Raw genomic sequence first — 19788 nt, 5'->3', positions numbered from 1 at the left:
AACTCTTAATCCCCTATATTATAATCCTTTTATCATTATTATTTATATAATCATTTTATTTCAGAAATATTGAAAATATTTTTTAATAAATAACTTTCTTAATATATTATTTAGAATAAGAAGTACCTTCAGCATCACTGAAAGCACAATCCAGAAAAGAACAAAATGCCAGTCTTGAAAGGTGCGGAAGTGCTGCACTTGTTAGGCATTCCAATTATGCAAGACAATTCCCCCTCAGCTGCTAATCGATTGCATTTACCTGGTCAGACACCTTGTTTGCAGCTAAATGCAATAACCAATAACAATCTGCAACCACAACAAGCAATTTGACAGGGGACTTGGCCATTTCTCCTGCCCTGTCAAAATTCACACTTGGGGTAAGGAAAAGAAAGCAATAAAAAACTTAAATGCTGGTATACTGACCTAGTCAATGCTTTGGCTAAGAAAACTGGTTGCTGTTATTACGTCAAAGACGTGCCAAAAATAGGCGATGGTTTCTTGCTAGTTTTCTTGAGATTTATTATGAGTTTATTTAGTAAGATATAAGATACTTGATAAGTTTTTTAATATTTATCAAAAAGATTTAAAAAAAAACAAAAACAAATCTATTTATAATGTTGTCTCTTTTCCCAATACAACCAGTAGAGTAAGGTTTTAATAAAAAACAAAATAGGAAATCTCCCAATATAATTAACACAAAGCCCAAAACACAACCAAAACAACTTCAATTGTCCACCTACATTAGATTATTTAATTTATTCGAACACTTAAGGGGGATTTTTGATTTTATTAAGTTTATACAGCTATAATCGAATTGTAGTACACTTAAACAAAATTCGGACAAAGGTATACACATAAGCAAAAAAAAATTCAAAGCAATTGTAAAATTAATAAATAATTAATTATGTGTCTATGACATTTTGTTTGAGTATGAAGAAAAAATGTAAATTTAAGATTACCAAATCTAGCTTTATAAATAATTCATTTATTTTCCGTGTAGTCATTTATATCAAGTAGACACAAAACCACGAGTTCGTTAACCCAAGAACCGCAGACCTTGGTCATGGTTGCATGCAGATAAATACGTACATTCGTTTGGCTTCTTTTCCTCACTTAAGTATGGATCTATGCAAAAGTACTTTGCAGAGGTACTGTCTATGATTTATTTTAATAAATTTTCTCAAAGGAGATCTATAGAACCTCATAAATCCGTCAGCATTCGGTTGGCAATCGTCACAGTGATCTGAGAATTTTTAATGGTCTCGTAGAACCAGTTCAACTCCAGCGAAAGTGAGACAATCGCCGGCTAGAATATGTAGATAAGTATCTAGATATTTGTATGAATACAAAGACAGCTGTATGGGACTTTAGCTTCTTACAACTGGAAATGGAGTCGGCGCCGAGGCAAAGGCTAAGTAATATAAGTCAAGTTTAATGCATTTTCGGGTTAGGGTTTCGTATCAGATGATTCGAACGATCTAGGCACCCTGTATGACCACAACAGGTCTAATGCTGACAAACTCGTTTACTTACTAATTGTACCGAAAACAGAGCAGGAATAAATAAACTAAATATATATAAAACAGCAAAACAAAGAAATGATTTTAAAAGTTGTACATTTAAGCAGTTCGTTTCGAATAAAATTACCGGAGACCGGAGAGAATCGTCATTTTAACCAGTGAATTCGAAGCAAACAGTTCTAGTCATCAAATTTGGAAATAAAATCAACGATATGCTTATAAAAGTATCCAACTTCCTAAGCCTTTTCTCAGTCCTTCTGGCAGCAGCCGAAGGGGCTAAATATCTGGCCGAGAAACGTAAGAAAAAATTCTGAATTCAAAAGTTATATAATTTAAATGGCAGAAACTAGGGGAGAAAGTTTTTTTAAAAATTTCCACTTAAAAAATAATTAGTCGAAGTTTTATATATAATATTAATTTTAATATATTACTTTCAGCCGACTTCCTAACTCCATGCATTGTGGGTGATCCCAGTTTAAATGCCTGTCTGACCAGCAATTTCCAGACTTTCTTCCGTCAGTGGAAGGATGGAATTCCTGGCAACAATGCCGTGGGGTCCTTCGATCCCCTTTACATTAAGAGAGTTAAGTTCGCGCAGGATGCCAACAGGGCAATAGCCATAAATGCCGATCTGAAAGATGTCTATGTGGCAGGTGCTGGCCAAGCTGTTGTTAAGGAAGCCAGGTGAGGGAAAATAAAAAATATTAAAAGCACTTTAGGGTTTTACTTATGAAACTCTTCAGCTGGGATCAAAGTCACTACGTGGCCAAGGCTTTGATCACCGTTCCCAAGCTACGTTTCAATTTCGAGTACAAAGTCAAAGGACATGTGGTGGCCCTTAATCTCAATGGTCATGGCAATGGTTATTTCGAAGCTGGTAAGAAATCATTAATTTTTAATAGGAATTATTATCTTGAAATCGGTTTAATCCAGAAAATGCTCTGATATATCTGGAAATGGCCGTCAAACCACTGACCACTGCGGAGGCCGTTTTCGCGGATGTGCAAAATGTTAAGGTCTCGTTCCGCGAGATCAAGCAATTCCGCATCAAGCTGGAAAATCTGTTTGGTGGCAACAAGGATCTGGAGGACACCGCCCACACTCTCTTCAACGAAAACTGGCGCGATTTCTACGAGGTTCTGCGTCCCGCCGTGGAGCAAACTGTTAGCGGAGTGCTTCTGGATCGATTCAAGAAGACGTTTATCTATGTGCCAGCCACCTACTTGATCAAAGACTTCCATTAAAACATAGACAGAAGTGACCTTACCTGTGCTTAAAATGTTATTTTTTAGATGTTCTTGTGATCTTTATTCATATTAATATTAAATAGTATGCTAACAATAATAAGTTTGGAAAAGAGTTTTCGATTATGCCGCATAAACTAATAAATACGTATGGTGAAAAAAGGAATCCTACTTGTTATTAAACCATTATTTTAATATTTTAATATACCATCTAATTCATCATATATTCAACTGAGTATATTTATAAATAACTTTTAATTATTTTCAACTCGAGAATTCGATATAAAAACACTTCGTTAAAATATCCATACCAACCAAACCATATTTTTGGTAGACTTTTTATCTCTACATCTACAAACAGAATGATTTGTATAATCGCTATTAAGTCAGGAAATACATGAAAAAAAATATTATTAAATTAAGCAAAATGAGTCGCATTTGGCCCCGGCATCATTAAGTTGCTGTAAGTCGTTACCATATTTGAGAGCTCGGATGTCGGATTTTGAATCTCGGCTCTTGAATCTCGGATCTTGGCAGTTGAGAATAAAACGCCGGTCCACAGCCAGCCGCCGGCTAGTCGGTTCCACAGCGTGACACCGTTTGATGTGACTGAGCAGCGGCTGTCACAGTGGCAGATACAGATACAAGCTACTTGGACACTTAGATACCTTACTACTTAATTATTAGACTCTTGCTAGTACGGCAGCATGAACAGCACGCGCCATGGCCGCAGATCGTTTGTCATTTGGGGTGGATTAATTGCAATCTTGTGCCTGAACGAGATTGCCTTGGTTTCAGCTGTTGCCTACTACACCGAGAAGCGTGAGTGTATATCCCTGCAGTCCCAAATCTGCCAAATGTGAACCCAAAACAAATCCCCAGCTGCCTTCCTGCCATCTTGTCGGATTTACGAGCCCGGCTTCACCAAGTGCTCTACGAACAGCATCCAGAAGCTTCTCGATCAGCTGAACATTGGAATCCCAGAGGTGGTCAAGCGCTTCGGCCCCTTTGATCCCATGCGAGTGAGGGATATAGTCTTCAAGCAGGATAACAACGAAGTGGCCACCATCAGAGCCAATCTGACTGAGCTGGTGGTCAAGGGTTTCGCCAATACAAAGGTCAAGGAGAGTCGGTTAGTACAAAATTTATTAAAATTATACAAAGTAAAAAGCACCTTTACCATTTAAATTTAATAAAGATAATAAGTGTTAATTCTTAAAATATTAAACTGAGCAGTTTGTTAATGATGAAATATGTTTTACAACTTTAATGGACGTAAGACTTTAAGTTATTTTGAACTATAAACTGTGCTGGTTTGTTTGTGTTTTTTGCTTTTTTGCAAAGTTAGTTAATTTTTAAGAGAGCTTTATGGTTATGTTTTTAGTTTTTTTGTCTTTGATTATCTAAGTAGTTATCCTGAATTTTTTATACAGTGTCAGCAAGAAAGACTTTAGCTGGCAGACCAAAATATTTCTGCCGAAAATGAGACTGGATGGCAAGTATGAAATGGCTGGACGAATATTACTTATTCCGCTTAGTGGCTCTGGCAAAATATTCATTGAAATCGGTAATATAACTTTGAAATTTAAATAATGATATGATACCTACACGTTCTCATTCCCGCAGATGATCTTGACATTTTGCTTCTCACCAAAACACGTCTGTATGAAAAGGGCGGCTTCACCTTCGACAATGTGACTTTGGTACGCGTTCAACTTAATCTGACAAAAGTGCAATCCTACCTGGACAACCTTTTTAATGGACGCAGCAAGGAGGTCGAGCGCAGTACCAATAGATTCTTTAACGAGAACTGGCGCGATTTCTACGAAGCCCTAAAACCACTTATCGTTGAGACGGTCGAAAATATCCTCTATGACGTAATGTCCACGGTTTTCCACCTAATTCCAGCCAACTTTTTCGTTGAGGACATTCCAACACCTCAGCAACTATATGGTCCAAAGGAAGCAGTTGGAAAAAAAAACAGTTGAGGGATGTCAACTAATGCTCACCCACATAATGCCATCAGAAATTACCGCACAGTTGTAAAATTGCTTAAAACAAATAAAATCAAAAACTGATTTGCATTTATATATTCTTATAAAACCTTTATAAAGTAATGAGTACATTGCTGGATTGTAAATGAAGATCAGGCTCGAATTATGTCCGCTCTTTTTGGAGAGAAGTAGACGCCAAGTTGTTGTTCTATAAAAACAAAAACATCAAGTTATGAAACAACTTTATATAAATTCTAGCATACCGTTTTTGCCCACGTAATAGGAGCGTTTCTTGAAGATATGCATCATTAGCATTGCGATCATCACCGCCAAAAAGAGAGCTACCAAAGCAATAGTAATAAAAAGTGATTTTAAATGTCTTATTGTATTTCCATTGGGCTTGGATGACAGCTTGTCATCGAAAGACTTCACAGATTGGCAACGATAACCATCTAGTAGACTTTCATTATCAAAACATGCACACTTCCCTGGGGATTCACAGTATCCGTTGATGCACTCGGGGTCGCAGATCGGGAGGCAGAAAAGACTTTGATTATCATGCCTGTCTTGGTGCAGTTTGTAATTATCCTCACACGTGCATATTCCTTCCAGACAGGTTCCGTTCCGGCAAGTCTGATCGCAATCTAAGACTGTTGACAATTTTTTTTCAGGCAGGCATGTATCCGATTCTTCGGAAAAGATAAAGCCCTCATCGCACTTGCATACTCCTGGAGAAATGCAAAATCCGTTCCAACATTCATTTTTGCAAACTGGAGCGCAGCTGTTTTCAGTTTCCTTGCTGAATCCTTCATAGCAGGAACACTTTTCAGGAGAAGCACAGTATCCATTCTCACATCCGCCTGTGCAGACAGGAACACACTTGTTCTCACTATCCATTACGTATCCATTGTTGCAGGAACACTTTTCAGGAGAAGCACAGAATCCGTTCTCACATCCACCTGTGCAGACAGGGACACACTTGTTCTCACTATCCATTACGTATCCATTGTTGCAGGAACACTTTTCAGGAGAAGTGCAAAATCCGTTCTCACATCCACCTGTGCAAACAGGAACACACTTGTTCTCACTATCCATAAGATATCCGGTATTGCAGGAACACTTTTCAGGAGATGCACAGAAGCCGTTCTCACATCCACCTGTGCAAACTGGGACACACTTTTCCTGACTATCCATTAGGTATCCGCTATTGCAGGAACACTTTTCAGGAGAAGCACAGTATCCATTCTCACATCCACCTGTGCAAACAGGGACGCACTTGTTCTCACTATCCATTACGTATCCATTGTTGCAGGAACACTTTTCAGGAGAAGCACAAAATCCGTTCTCACATCCACCTGTGCAGACAGGGACGCACTTGTTCTCACTATCCATTACGTATCCATTGTTGCAGGAACACTTTTCAGGAGAAGCACAAAATCCGTTCTCACATCCACCTGTGCAGACAGGGACGCACTTGTTCTCACTATCCATTATGTATCCGGTGTTGCAGGTACACTTTTCAGGAGAAGCACAGAATCCATTCTCACATCCACCTGTGCAAACAGGGACGCACTTGTTCTCACTATCCATTACGTATCCATTGTTGCAGGAACACTTTTCAGGAGAAGCACAAAATCCGTTCTCACATCCACCTGTGCAGACAGGGACACACTTGTTCTCACTACCCATAAGATATCCGGTATTGCAGGAACACTTTTCAGGAGAAGCACAAAATCCGTTCTCACATCCACCTGTGCAGACAGGGACACACTTGTTCTCACTATCCATTACGTATCCATTGTTGCAGGAACACTTTTCAGGAGAAGTGCAAAATCCGTTCTCACATCCACCTGTGCAGACAGGAACACACTTGTTCTCACTATCCATAAGATATCCGGTATTGCAGGAACACTTTTCAGGAGATGCACAGAAGCCGTTCTCACATCCGCCTGTGCAGACAGGGACACACTTGTTCTCACTATCCATTACGTATCCATTGTTGCAGGAACACTTTTCAGGAGAAGCACAAAATCCGTTCTCACATCCACCTGTGCAGACAGGAACACACTTGTTCTCACTATCCATTACGTATCCATTGTTGCAGGAACACTTTTCAGGAGAAGCACAAAATCCGTTTTCACATCCATCTGTGCAAACAGGAACACACTTGTTCTCATTATCCATTACGTATCCATTGTTGCAGGAACACTTTTCAGGAGAAGTGCAAAATCCGTTCTCACATCCACCTGTGCAGACAGGGACACACTTGTTCTCACTATCCATAAGATATCCGGTATTGCAGGAACACTTCTCAGGAGAAGCACAAAATCCGTTCTCACATCCACCTGTGCAGACAGGAACACACTTGTTCTCACTATCCATTATGTATCCGGTGTTGCAGGAACACTTTTCAGGAGAAGCACAGAATCCGTTCTCACATCCACCTGTGCAGACAGGGACACACTTGTTCTCACTATCCATTATGTATCCGGTGTTGCAGGTACACTTTTCAGGAGAAGCACAGAATCCATTCTCACATCCACTTGTGCAGACAGGGACACACTTGTTCTCACTATCCATAAGATATCCGGTATTGCAGGAACACTTTTCAGGAGACGCACAAAATCCGTTCTCACATCCACCTGTGCAGACAGGGACACACTTGTTCTCACTATCCATTATGTATCCGGTGTTGCAGGTACACTTTTCAGGAGAAGCACAGAATCCATTCTCACATCCACTTGTGCAGACAGGGACACACTTGTTCTCACTATCCATAAGATATCCGGTATTGCAGGAACACTTTTCAGGAGACGCACAAAATCCGTTCTCACATCCACCTGTGCAGACAGGGACACACTTGTTCTCACTATCCATTATGTATCCGGTGTTGCAGGAACACTTTTCAGGAGAAGCACAGAATCCGTTCTCACATCCACCTGTGCAGACAGGGACACACTTGTTCTCACTATCCATTATGTATCCGGTGTTGCAGGTACACTTTTCAGGAGAAGCACAGAATCCATTCTCACATCCACTTGTGCAGACAGGGACACACTTGTTCTCACTATCCATAAGATATCCGGTATTGCAGGAACACTTTTCAGGAGACGCACAAAATCCGTTCTCACATCCACCTGTGCAGACAGGGACGCACTTGTTGTCACTATCCATTATGTATCCGGTGTTGCAGGAACACTTTTCAGGATAAGCACAGAATCCGTTCTCACATCCACCTGTGCAGACAGGGACACACTTGTTCTCACTATCCATTATGTATCCGGTGTTGCAGGAACACTTTTCAGGAGAAGTGCAAAATCCGTTCTCACATCCTTTAGAGCAAACTGGTGCACAACTGATCTCCGAATCCTTGCTGTATCCTTCATCGCAGGAGCACTTTCCCGGCGAGACACAAGATCCATTCTTGCATCCAGCTTTGCAAACTGGGAAACACTTGTCCCCCGACTTGGCATATCCCTCGTTGCAGGAACACTCGCCGGGCGCCACACAGGATCCGTTTTCACATCCATTCTCGCAAACTGGGCTGCAGACACCTTCCTGCATGGTGTATCCTTTGTTGCAGGAGCACACATTCGGCTTCACGCAGACTCCGTTCTTGCACCCCGCCGGACAAATGGCCACGCAGACATTCTCGCCAATTTTCGTATATTCGGGCCAACACGTACATACATCCGGCGCCGTGCAGTCTCCATGTACGCATTCGCTGTCACAGATCGGGGTACAGTTTTTATCGGCATCCTTTCTGTAGAATCTATTGCATTCACAGACATCGGGAGCGCGACAAACTCCATTTTTGCAGCCATTTTTGCAGACCGGTTGACACGCAAACGACTTGGAGTTTGGCTTGGGAGTGTAACCTGGATTGCACTGGCATCGATTGGGCGCCGCACAGAAGCCATTGGCCTGCTTGCAGTTATCAGCACAGGTGGGCAGGCACTTCTGGGTGGTGGCATCCATCGTGTATCCTGGGTTGCACTTGCAGTTATTGGGCGAAATGCAACTGCCATTGGCACAACCCTTCGCACATATGGGCACACAGTTTCCGGTTTGGTTGTCCAGTTGGTGACCATTGGAACAACGACAGCGGCCAGGCGATTGGCAGGTTCCTTTACTACACCCCTTGCATTCAGGCACACAACTGAAAGATTTAAGGATTACGAAAAATTTCTGTAAGCAAAATGTATGTATAAATAACATAGTTTCCAAAATTAAATTGGTTATCCAAAGGATGACACTTTTATGGGAGAATTTGTTGTCTAAAGTTATGTTTTTTTGATTTTGCTTGAATCAACCACAGTTTATATTTTTTCTTCTAAGTAACCCATAACCACACATTTCTTATCGGCTTTCAAATGCCTTCTATATTTTTAAATAACATTTGCGGCGTTCGGGAGCCTTCCTTATCGTCCTTTTTAGAGTTCGGTTAAGTCTACTGGATCGTATTACCTTATCGATTAGGTAGACATATTACTTACTAGTTCGATGGCTCTTTGTTAAGGTTGACGTAGCCTTTCCGACATGAACACACATTTGGTTTCGAGCAGCTGCCATTTCTACAGTCCCGGCATTTTGGAACGCACTTCAGTTGTGCGGTCGTTGTTTTGTAGTAGCCCTGGCAGCAAGTTATTTTTTTCTAGCGGCGCAAAAAATAAAGTATTAAAATAAATTTTTAATTCGGAGTCCCTGTTGATCGGCGTACCGTGCGTACTCCTTTAACAAGAACGGTACGTTGGACGTTACAGATCTGAGCCGCCACGAATCCGCAGAGCAGATAAAATATTACGAGCTTACATATCCACATGGTCGCTTCAAATATTCAACTATTTCTGCTCAATTTCAATATTAAACTGAATGGGCCTCAGCGAAATTATATTCGCAAAGGCCTCTTGCTCGCATATACTTTTTTCACTCAAATATACATGTATAATGAATTACAGTCAGACTTCAATACGGTGTACAAACCTATAAATATACTGTCTTCAAGACAAAAAACAGTAGTCCTTATAAGGAGATACAAACATTTAATAAAGGTTAAATCAATTATTCAATAATAAATTTTCAAATGCCTTGGGAAAGTTCAAGATATAGGAGTATACCACTGTAGTTGCGATAACTTAAATATGTAAGACAAGGACCGGGAGATTGGAACCCAGTGCGCTACTGAGACTTGCCATTCGCTTATTTCCTTATCTTCTTTACAAGAAGAGGGAAAAAAACCTCTCCATTGAAGAACAATTTCGTATGTTTATATTTTACGAGTTATAATGAAATTAAAACCTATGAATATAATAAAACCCAATACTGCATAACAAATCTATTCATTTTCGTTCATAGCTTATCATTTTTTTTGCGTGTAATTTGTTCCTACTTTAACTAGCTTGGCATAATTTTTCTTTTATAGAATAACGAAAAATGAGAGCGTAATTCTGTTACGCTGTTATGTTATGTTAAGTATAATCAAGAAAGGAAGTATTTAGACCATGCAAAGTGTATATACCCTTTCTTAAATGTCAGATTAAAGGTTTAAAATATATATATATATATATTATATAACGGCCATGTTTAGTTTCATTATTATTGTCTTTTTTTTAAAGTCTTTTTTAAAGACTTTAAATTAAATTTCAATTTGAACATGCAGAGTATACTTAACAAGGTCGGGAAAGTCTCTTTTCCTACCATAAGTAAAATAGCAATGGTATAAATTAAGGTTTATTGTTTACTTAAAAACGAAAAAAGTATAGTTTTCATAAAATCCTTATACTTTAAACATTTGTTAAACAACAGTGCGAAAAGTTTCCATATATTTAAAACATGCAAATAATAAACTTAATATATTGTTTACAGTTACAAGGCCATGAAATCATTTAGAAAATGTGGGGAACTATTATAATTGCTTGATAAATTTATTGTAGGCCTTCGTATGTTAATATTGATAAGCGTAACGTTATAACATTTTCGTATATATGTTTATTTTATTGAAAAAAAAACATGCTTTACTTAGACTCGTTCCAGTCCCTGTTCACTCGTCTCAGAGCCCGGTAATGTTAGTTGGGTGCCCATACACAAAGATGTCAGCTTATACAATTCGTAATTTTCCCCAGTTTAATAAGTTAGACATAGCAATTTTTTAGAATAAAGAAAATGGGAGTTTAACAAAATAGGTATATTCAAAAAAGGAAGTATGTGTCGTTCATATCAGATTTGTATACTTTTAACGCTTATTAGGAAACAGTGCGAAAAATGTCCACACATTTAAAACATGCTCAGAAAAATATATAAAGATGCTAGAATTACAATATTACTCATGAATTACAATTAGAAACAGTGCGAAAAATGTCCACACATTTAAAACATGCTCAGAAAAATATATAAAAATGCTAGAATTACAATACTACTCATGAATTAAAATGAATATTAATTATAGTTACAAGGCCACGACATTCTCTCGTTCACACATTTAAGATTAGGGTAATGTCAGTTGAATGAACTTCCACCCAAACGTCGGCTATACCCTTGACAGTCCCGAATTCGAAGACCCCGCTTGGGTGGAATCCCCAGAATTGTGATATCGACTTGCTCAAAATGTCTTTAAATGATAAACAGACAATTTAAGGTCCCGAAATCAGTGAGGCGATTGTTACTGTATGATGCATTTACACATTTTCAGAAGACTCATTCAAAGTAGGAAGGGACTCCTGAGTGATGTCCTTGGTTGCACTTGCACCTGTTGGGCTCTGAGCAAATGTCATTGGGACAGCCCTTGGCAAATTGGAGTACACAGTTTCCGGTCTTCTGCTCCAGCAGGTGACCAATGGAACAGACACAATGCCCAGCCGATTGGCAGACTTCTTATTGCAGAACTTGCAATCAGGCACACAACTGTAAGGAGCAAGAAAGGGAAAGTTTTATATTTATGGAACTGATTACTTTAAAAACGCTTTAAATTCTACATCATTCTTTCCGGCTCATAAATGTATTGTGGAAAACACATTTGGTTTCGTGCAGGTACCACTTCAATCCTATCGGCGCAAATATACAAGTGTTTATCACAATTAATATTTTAAGTCTTAGTAATTGATAATACAAGTACGGTAAAGATTAAAATATAACATATTTTCAAATCCACATGGTTATTTCAAATATTCAGTGATTCTTATTCGCTTTAACATGAACCTAAAGATGCTTTGCCAAAATATTAAAATACATTTTTAATCATATACATATTTAAATGTGACTATAGCAAAAAATATAAGTCTTTACTTGTAGCGTTAGGATATAAAAAAATATATGAAAGAAACTGAACTCTAAAAGTCTGAAATGGATGATTGCAAAATGGGTTTTGGCATCGAAAGGGGTTTTTGATTCCATAGTACATGACTGCCCAATTTCAGATTGCATTCCCATTACTCTCACTGAAAATGATTATTTTAACTGAGATATTCCGACTCAGACTCATATTTAAAGGCACTAGAAGTGATTTAAACAAAAAAAACAAAGCACACTCGGATATCCGCTGATTGACAAGCATAGACGGAGTTCAAATAACAGTCTTGATAATCTCGAATCCCCAGCCTGCTTACTTGAATGTCACAAAATCACACAATTGTTTGTCTTCCAAAAATTTCGTTAGAATTGTGTCCAGAGCGATAACACTATAATTGCAGCCCTGACATCATTGAGGCGATTATTAGAGTTGAATATTTGTACTTATATTTATTCTAGTAGTCCAGTAGTCCAAAGTTCTAATAATCGTGTTAGTTATTTGCTAAACAAAACATTGTGATCATTTAAAAAGATGTTGCCGTCGCTCCATTTAATGTATTTATTATGGCAGCTAAAACTTTTTATTACACCCCACTTGGAGCAATTAAGATTGCCCAGATCCGAGGAGAGCAGAATGATGCGAGTATTCGTACAAACATTGATTGTTGCTGCCGTAGTTGTCAGCGTATTTTCCAGCTAGATATTAAATTAACTTACCGGTTCGGTGGCAAGGTAAGTCGCTACAGTTTCAGAGTCGCATAACAACAGCAAAAACACTGAAAAAAAAAACATATAACATACAATACAATTTTAAAAAAAACTTCAATGTGTTTTCAGAATTTATTCTACAGATTCTCATTTTTGAAAAATATACCTATTTCTTGAAGTACCAACTATAAAATTGGAAATTTTGCAATCAAAATGTAGTTGACTTGATTCTTTGGATTTTTCCATATTTCCATATTTTTTGTTGCGTGTTATTTTTCTCGGACTCTCGTGCAATAAATACGGAATAAATTGTATTTCGCATAGCGAGTATATGAAAATATCTCGATTCTGGTATTACCCAGAGGCTCCAGATTCAATTCATCAATTGCACCCGAGTTATGGGCATCGGCTATATATATTGTCCGGATAAAAGCTAGCACCGCTTCGAGTTGTATCTCATTCGTGGCTCGCGCGTATCAAACTCGATTAGGGAACTCTCCTCATAGCGACTGTGATTCGGACAGTGACGACAGCTTTTCACCATGCTCCTAATTGGCTTACTGATGCTGCTTCATGCCGGCCTCCAAGGAGTCCAGTGCGTTGAATTCTACACGGAAAAGCGTGAGTCCTACTAAGGACTTTTATTTAGTGCACCGGTCGGCACGGAATTCAATAACATATTGTGCTTTATTGACAACGCAACTACTGCTGTTCTACGCTCTATGTGTGCCGGAAAAGACTGAGCAGAGATATTCCCTGTGCCCGCTTAATGGGACTCTCGCTGATTTAGTGATAGAACTCTAACGGACTAAAAGTCATTAAAATATTTAAACTGATAACCCAAAAAAATCAAAATATCACAGAAAGAAGGAATGGTTTTTTGATTTTTCGTGAGTCGTTCATTAAAAGCCTTTAAATATAAAAAATTGATAATTTTAAAAAAATCTCAACATTCAGTGATGCTTTCTTTTGTAATGGCTGTGCTACAAACTTAATGGAATAATAAATTCTTTGCAGCCTCCTACATCGAGTCGTGCAAGATTTATGAACCGGAGTTTACCAAGTGCTCAACACGCTCTATACAGGCTTTTATGAACCAGCTGGTCAAAGGTAATATGATATAATACCCGAAGCTCAACTGACTGACTTGGTTATTTCGTAAAGGCATTCCCGAGATAGAGGAGTCCTTTGGTCCCATTGACCCCATGAGGCAGGATCAGCTGGTCTTCAAGCAGGACAACAGCGATGTGGCCACCATTTCGGCTAATCTCACCGATATGCTGATCAGCGGCTTTGGCAAAATGGTGATCAAGGAGAGCAAGTGAGTAGCTATCGGTAGTACAAAGCTGTCAAGATCGATCAAAAGTTGCTCGATTGAGGTCGTTGTGCTCCTATAGGCGAACATCTTTTCTGAGAAATTCCCAACCATATTATTTACCTGATTTAATAATGCACTAAAGCTACTAAACTTGTGTCAATTAGAAGTTTTATAAAGCGATTTAAGATTGCTTAAAATAATTTATATTCTAATTAAATTGTATTTCCTAGCCCTAGGGCTCTGTAATTTATAGTCTAATAACCGGTAAACAAGTTTAAACAAATATCATGATTAACTTAAGTACAAATTTTTATTACTATTTAATTATATAAATTGCTATTATCCAGAGTCAGCAAAAAAGACTTTAGTTGGCTAACCAAGATCTACCTGCCCACGATGCGAATGGATGGCCATTACAAAATGTTAGGGCGCATTTTACTGGTTCCGCTGAAGGGAGCTGGAAAAATAGTCATGGAAATAGGTAATTGCAAAGATTATTGTTATTATATGTATGTAGAATATAACCGGATTTATTTTGCACTGACAGATGACTTGGACATACTGATGAGCACCAAGACACGCCTTTTTGAAAAGGGCGGCTACACTTTTTATAACGTCACTTCCGTGAAGGTGAAGTTGGAGGTCGGCAAAGTGCGTACCAGAATGGTTAACCTCTTCAACGGGCACAGCAAGGAGGTGGAAAAGAGTACCAATCAGTTCTTCAACGACAACTGGAAGGATGTGTTCGAGGCACTGCGTCCACTGGTGGATGAGACCGTGGAGCGAACTCTGCTGGATCTTCTCCACAAGACATTTGCTCTGTTTCCAGCCAGTTTCTTTGTGGAGGACATTCCCACCTCCCTGGCCTTGTATGGTCGCAAATCACACATGATCACGTAGAAAGTGTTATATTACTAAATTGAAAAATAGTTGCTTAAAATACAGTACCTGGAAAAACGAACTATACACTTTTGAAAATTTAAACATCATAAAAAAATTTAATATGTCGGAAATTCATTTTCTTGCAAATATTATATATTTTAATATATTAAATCTAAGAAACATTTTTATATATTTTAAAAATATTTTATTTTAATTTAAATTTAAAAATTTTGTTTTTCTGATTTCGATATGTTGTTAATGGTTAGACTAAATGTTAGTGTAACTTATTAAATGCTTAGCTTAGAAGTATCCTAATATGGGATGGCACAGTGCTCCACATCCGGCTGCCAGTTCGAGTCGATCGCTTTGGATCAGTAGAACCAGTCGTACTTGAGATAATCGCCCTCGTGTTTCAATGCCTCAATCGAGGTGTGACGCACGTGTCCTGTGCGGGCGAAGATCCTGCGATTGCCCACGGGCTGCAGGGTCCTGAAATTGTCCACCAAAGCTCCGTCCTGCGTGTCCGACAGCTGGCGGAAACGGGAGATCTGCTTGGGTGAAATCGGTATGGGATCGGGGAACAGAATCCAAGTAACGGCCTCGGAACAGGGCGGCGTGGTCAGGGAACCTGCGAGATAAATATATATCGTTTAGTTGACTGACATCACAGATAAACATCGCTTGTAGACATCGATTCGATGTCACTAATCAGTGGGCATTAATTGAATCTACTATTGAAACCCTAACTGAATACTAATTGTAAGGGGGAGTGCCCCTCAGTTATAGCACTCAATTAATGGAAATACTAAACTGTATTTTAAATCGGAAAAAACTAGAATCAAACGTCTTAAAATTGTAAAGACCATATTTTTAGATCCCTAAAATGTTTTCTAGAGGTATACCCACCCTTGTAAGTGTAAAACTTGTCCACATCCACGCCAGCAATCAGCGACGAAAGCGAGAAGGTGACGTTGAGCGTGGCCTCCTGGTTAGCATCGGCAATCAGATGCAAATGGCGGTTAATGGTGACCAGGCCAGGACCCTCATCCTCGTCGAGCTGTGGAAACAACACTAATCGGTTTAGAAATCATTCGGAATGACCAGCCCACAAACCACTCACATTGAAGAAGAATCCCAGGACGGCGGCACCATCCGGATGATTTAGGGCCTCTCCGATGGTGGCGTACTTCTTGTTGCGGTGCACAATGTGCATCTCCATGGTGTAGCGGATGTCGTTGATGACGTGCTCGGAGCCCCGGTTGTTCTTGTCGCCCCAGTGGAAGTGCAGACCCTCCACCTCGAATTCACCGGGCAGCTTGGCCCCGCGGATGTAGGGCAAAAAATCCTCACCCACCTCAGTCACATTGACCTTGGGTATGCTGATGGAAACTGCAAAGCAGATGAACAATTAGCACTAAATCTACACTGAGAAAACTAGCTATTCACTGGGTAACATTTTGATATTATATCTAAAAGTATTTTTGAGACCTTAGAGATCAATTTTTTGTAAATTGCTTTGTAAAATTTACAAATTTTATTATTAAATTAGGTTGAAATATTAATTCAAGGCTTGTTCATCTAAGAAAATGTAACAGCCAATTGCTTTCTTTTCTTGAAATATAAAAAATGAAACTAAAAGTATTAAATGCAATAGCTTTAAAAGGCATAAACCAATACCAATACCATGTATGCAAAGAGATTCTTCTTATCAGTTAATTTCTTTCTGTGTAATGTCTCTTACCCGTGTGTCCATTGTTGAGCATTTTCAGGGGATATGGCAGCAGATTGTGATAGCCAATCATGTCCACCGCCGGCATGTGAACGGACATTGTCTGAAAAGGAGCAAATTGGCCTAGTTATGGATCCGCTTACGGATTTTAAGCTCATGGTCTTACCCGGCTGGTGGTGATGGCAATGGGCGATTGGGTCTTCCCCGCACAGTGACCATGGTGACGGGCCCAGCGACGCTGGTTGGGCTCAGAGTAGCCGAAGACATGACTGCTGACAGCTGAAAGTGGATGGGATATGTGAGTTAGGATTTTTGTTTAAAAAAAGTAGAGTCAGGGGATAACAACTGAGTTATCCCCAATTATTCCCATATTTAAATAAAGCTTGGAATGTATATGAAAGAGATGGGTTCTAACATTTTACAACATTTTACCTAGTTATTATTATTATCATATATTACCTTTAAGTTACATTTGATGATTATACTAATGCTATCTTTAAACTTAACATTTTACCTTTTTGTAACTCCATATCTTAAACGTTTTACCAGAACTAAAAGCATTTGTTTTGCCAAATTGGTTTAACCAATTAAAGAAAACCATCTGGTTCTGTTCATGCTGACTTTCCACAATAAAACCGTCATCAATTAGCCGCCGGAATGCGCGCTTAGTCCTGAACCGGACAAAATGATTAAAGAGTTTCCCCGTTTGCAGACACCCCGTCACAGAGTCACCCGCAATCTGCGATCTTGAGTCCACGATTGATGAGTGATCACGTGCCCGTGCTGTTCACCCCCGCGGCTGACCTTCTCCCGATTTTCCCGGGGCTATCTCTGACATATACGAGCACTTGTGAATTACGGCATAATAAATGGGGGGCTGCGAGCACAAATATTTGAGGTGTCTTTCTTTTTTTAGTCAATGGCTGGCTGGGCTGGGCAAATAAATAACTAAATGGGTAAACAGGCTTCCAGGGAAAGCTCGGAGAGTTCGATCGTCAAGGGCACGTTCGGGCCAATTATTAGATATCGATAGATATTGATATTGATAGAGATCCAGATAATGGCGCGGGCAAACAGTTTTCATTATTTTCCACCCCGATTGAAAGCTGGCAGCAAATTCCATGGAATCTTTTGCAAGGCGAAAGGAAATACTTATTTAAAGGCTAATTTGCATGTGATTGGTGATAATTTCAGTTTGAAGAGCTCGCTGCGAATTAACATATCATATGACACGGTTTTCCATTGTGCACAAGTTGTCGATAAAGCACACTCCTCGCCGATTGATGAGCTAGTCTCATTAAGTGTTTATTTGTAGTAATATATATTATATTATTTATTTCAGTCCCGGCTATCAAAGTCTTAGGCAATAAATTAGTTAAAATTAGTATTTTGTCAGGTATGGCCATTTGGTATTATGTCACCCACTTTGTATATTATAAACATATTATTTTGCCTATTATTTGCATTGCTTCGTTGTAATCGAGCCTGTCAATTGAATTCACTTAAGCACAGGGTATTAAGCAAAATAAATAAATATGTCACAGTCTTAAAGTGTAGATTACAGATATTCATTTAGCATGTAAATAATATTTATGGAGCTTCCCCATAGATAACAGATTACTTTTGTGCTAATACCTCACCAAAATAGAAAACCCTAACAACTTGCCGTGAAGTCCAGCTATAAATCTAAATCAATCGGTGGCCAATAAAATGTATTAATTGACAGTTTCAAGTGGAATAAACACCATTAAACTGGTCAAAATTAGTTTCGTGAAGTGTGTACTTATGACTGCTAATGCCAAGATCCACCAATATCAGGTATTGACATTTCGTAATAGATACGAACAGTCAGTCACACGCGTTTCGAAGGAAGTTACTGCACAAAGAAAAATATATATATTGGACCCGAACTTAATGGTATTGATATTAATAGAAATTGATACAAAGAATTTGTCTAATCTTATAAAAGTGTACCATTACACTTTATATTTTATAAGTATTTATATAATATTCTAAAAAATTATATATATTCAGTATTAGAAAAACAAAAACTATATAGTATTCAGATAAATTTGATAATATTATATGGATTGTTTCAGTCAGTTCAAAACAAAACTAATATTTTTTCAGTCCATGGACTTCAAGAATACCAGGGGGTATGACTGGCCAATCATTCTTAGTCAAAAGTACTTCCCGCGAAAGATATCGATTTATGGCTATTTTTGTTTTGATTCACAATATCTTTTTGCCCAACTTGGACCCCGACAAACACGAATGAGTCACAGGACTTCCTAGAAATAGCAATGTATTTACCTTGCGACCAGCAGATAAGCAAAAACAAAGCCTCGAAGAAAGCGGTTAGCTTCATGGTGAGCTTATTAACGATCGTTCCAAGTTCTCGACTCCTGACGAGCGGCTATAGCACCTTCCGATGTGGTGACGGATTCTAGACTGCGCGGACGTTTCGCTGGCGAAGCACCTTCACAACTTCCTCAGCGGGCAGTCAACGAACTACTTGAAAATTCGAAAGCTGAAATCCCCGCCCGAAGCGCGTGCACCGCTCACACAGATACGAACTCACTTACACCGCAGCAAAATGGTCGCGCGAACAGCCGACGATCGATCGATCGATGGGAATTCGGAGTCTTAGGGGGGAAGGGGGCCCCCGGTAGGATCGGTACATAGTGCAAGCCACCCCACTAAGTCGGTCAACTTAGCGAAAATTAAATTTCTACCACCAGAAGGCTGCACCACCCTGCGTATACTTAACGCACAACACACGGCGTATACTTAACGTCACGGAAACTCAATCGCACCGCCAAGCCCATCCAAAAAGGGCGTCTTTATGTCGATCAACGTTAGTCGAAATAATCAAAGGGTAACACTCGTCATAATTCGCACCTAATGCCGCCCTCGATCATTTATGATAATATTTTGTTTTGCATACAATTTGCCGATTTATTTGTTTGCTTTCGGCCAAGTCAGTTGGCGTTACTAAGCCAACGAGTCGCGACAACGTCATGCCGAAAGTCGCTAATTAAAAGCCGAGTCCTCAAATAAAAAACAGAGCTATCGATCGCCACCGAGGCGAGGCGAATATTCATTGAGC

At 39.2% G+C, this 19788-nt stretch overlaps 5 protein-coding genes across 6 annotated transcripts; 3 read left to right on the top strand and 2 right to left on the bottom strand.

Annotated features, from left to right (window-relative positions):
• The first annotated feature begins 1662 nt into the window (after positions 1-1662).
• Positions 1663-2926, top strand: LOC119550476 (circadian clock-controlled protein daywake). Its single transcript, XM_037859168.1, has 4 exons — positions 1663-1817; positions 1958-2204; positions 2264-2397; positions 2454-2926. Exons 1-4 carry the CDS (start codon positions 1733-1735, stop codon positions 2762-2764), a joined length of 777 nt encoding a protein of 258 aa, XP_037715096.1. The 5' UTR covers positions 1663-1732; the 3' UTR covers positions 2765-2926.
• A 405-nt stretch (positions 2927-3331) lies between these two features.
• On the top strand, positions 3332-4852 carry LOC119550467 (protein takeout). Its single transcript, XM_037859158.1, has 4 exons — positions 3332-3586; positions 3647-3896; positions 4198-4331; positions 4391-4852. The coding sequence occupies exons 1-4, from the start codon at positions 3472-3474 to the stop codon at positions 4750-4752; spliced, it is 861 nt and encodes a 286-aa protein (XP_037715086.1). The 5' UTR covers positions 3332-3471; the 3' UTR covers positions 4753-4852.
• LOC119550459 (fibrillin-2) lies at positions 4842-9614 on the bottom strand. Its single transcript, XM_037859146.1, has 4 exons — positions 9479-9614; positions 9255-9412; positions 5022-8917; positions 4842-4966 (listed from the first exon to the last, which is right to left on the bottom strand). The coding sequence occupies exons 1-4, from the start codon at positions 9578-9580 to the stop codon at positions 4911-4913; spliced, it is 4212 nt and encodes a 1403-aa protein (XP_037715074.1). The 5' UTR covers positions 9581-9614; the 3' UTR covers positions 4842-4910.
• A 3557-nt stretch (positions 9615-13171) lies between these two features.
• LOC119563039 lies at positions 13172-15029 on the top strand. Of its 2 annotated transcripts, none has more exons than XM_037876242.1 (5): positions 13172-13371; positions 13768-13860; positions 13915-14071; positions 14416-14549; positions 14616-15029. In XM_037876242.1, the coding sequence occupies exons 1-5, from the start codon at positions 13293-13295 to the stop codon at positions 14966-14968; spliced, it is 816 nt and encodes a 271-aa protein (XP_037732170.1). In that variant the 5' UTR covers positions 13172-13292; the 3' UTR covers positions 14969-15029. The 2 variants fall into 2 exon arrangements, with proteins under 2 accessions (XP_037732170.1, XP_037732171.1); XM_037876243.1 differs by lacking the exon at positions 13172-13371 and adding an exon at positions 13482-13640.
• A 110-nt stretch (positions 15030-15139) lies between these two features.
• LOC119563038 (carbonic anhydrase 2) lies at positions 15140-19180 on the bottom strand. Its single transcript, XM_037876241.1, has 6 exons — positions 18993-19180; positions 16846-16958; positions 16692-16782; positions 16071-16339; positions 15857-16007; positions 15140-15578 (listed from the first exon to the last, which is right to left on the bottom strand). The coding sequence occupies exons 1-6, from the start codon at positions 19045-19047 to the stop codon at positions 15322-15324; spliced, it is 936 nt and encodes a 311-aa protein (XP_037732169.1). The 5' UTR covers positions 19048-19180; the 3' UTR covers positions 15140-15321.
• Between the last annotated feature and the right edge of the window lie 608 nt (positions 19181-19788).

The sequence above is a fragment of the Drosophila subpulchrella genome, chromosome 3R (genome assembly GCF_014743375.2).
Source record: "Drosophila subpulchrella strain 33 F10 #4 breed RU33 chromosome 3R, RU_Dsub_v1.1 Primary Assembly, whole genome shotgun sequence".
Classification (NCBI taxonomy): Eukaryota; Metazoa; Arthropoda; class Insecta; order Diptera; family Drosophilidae; genus Drosophila; species Drosophila subpulchrella.
The sequence above is the reverse complement of the archived record's forward strand: the minus strand, read 5'-3'. Positions and strand labels throughout refer to the sequence as shown.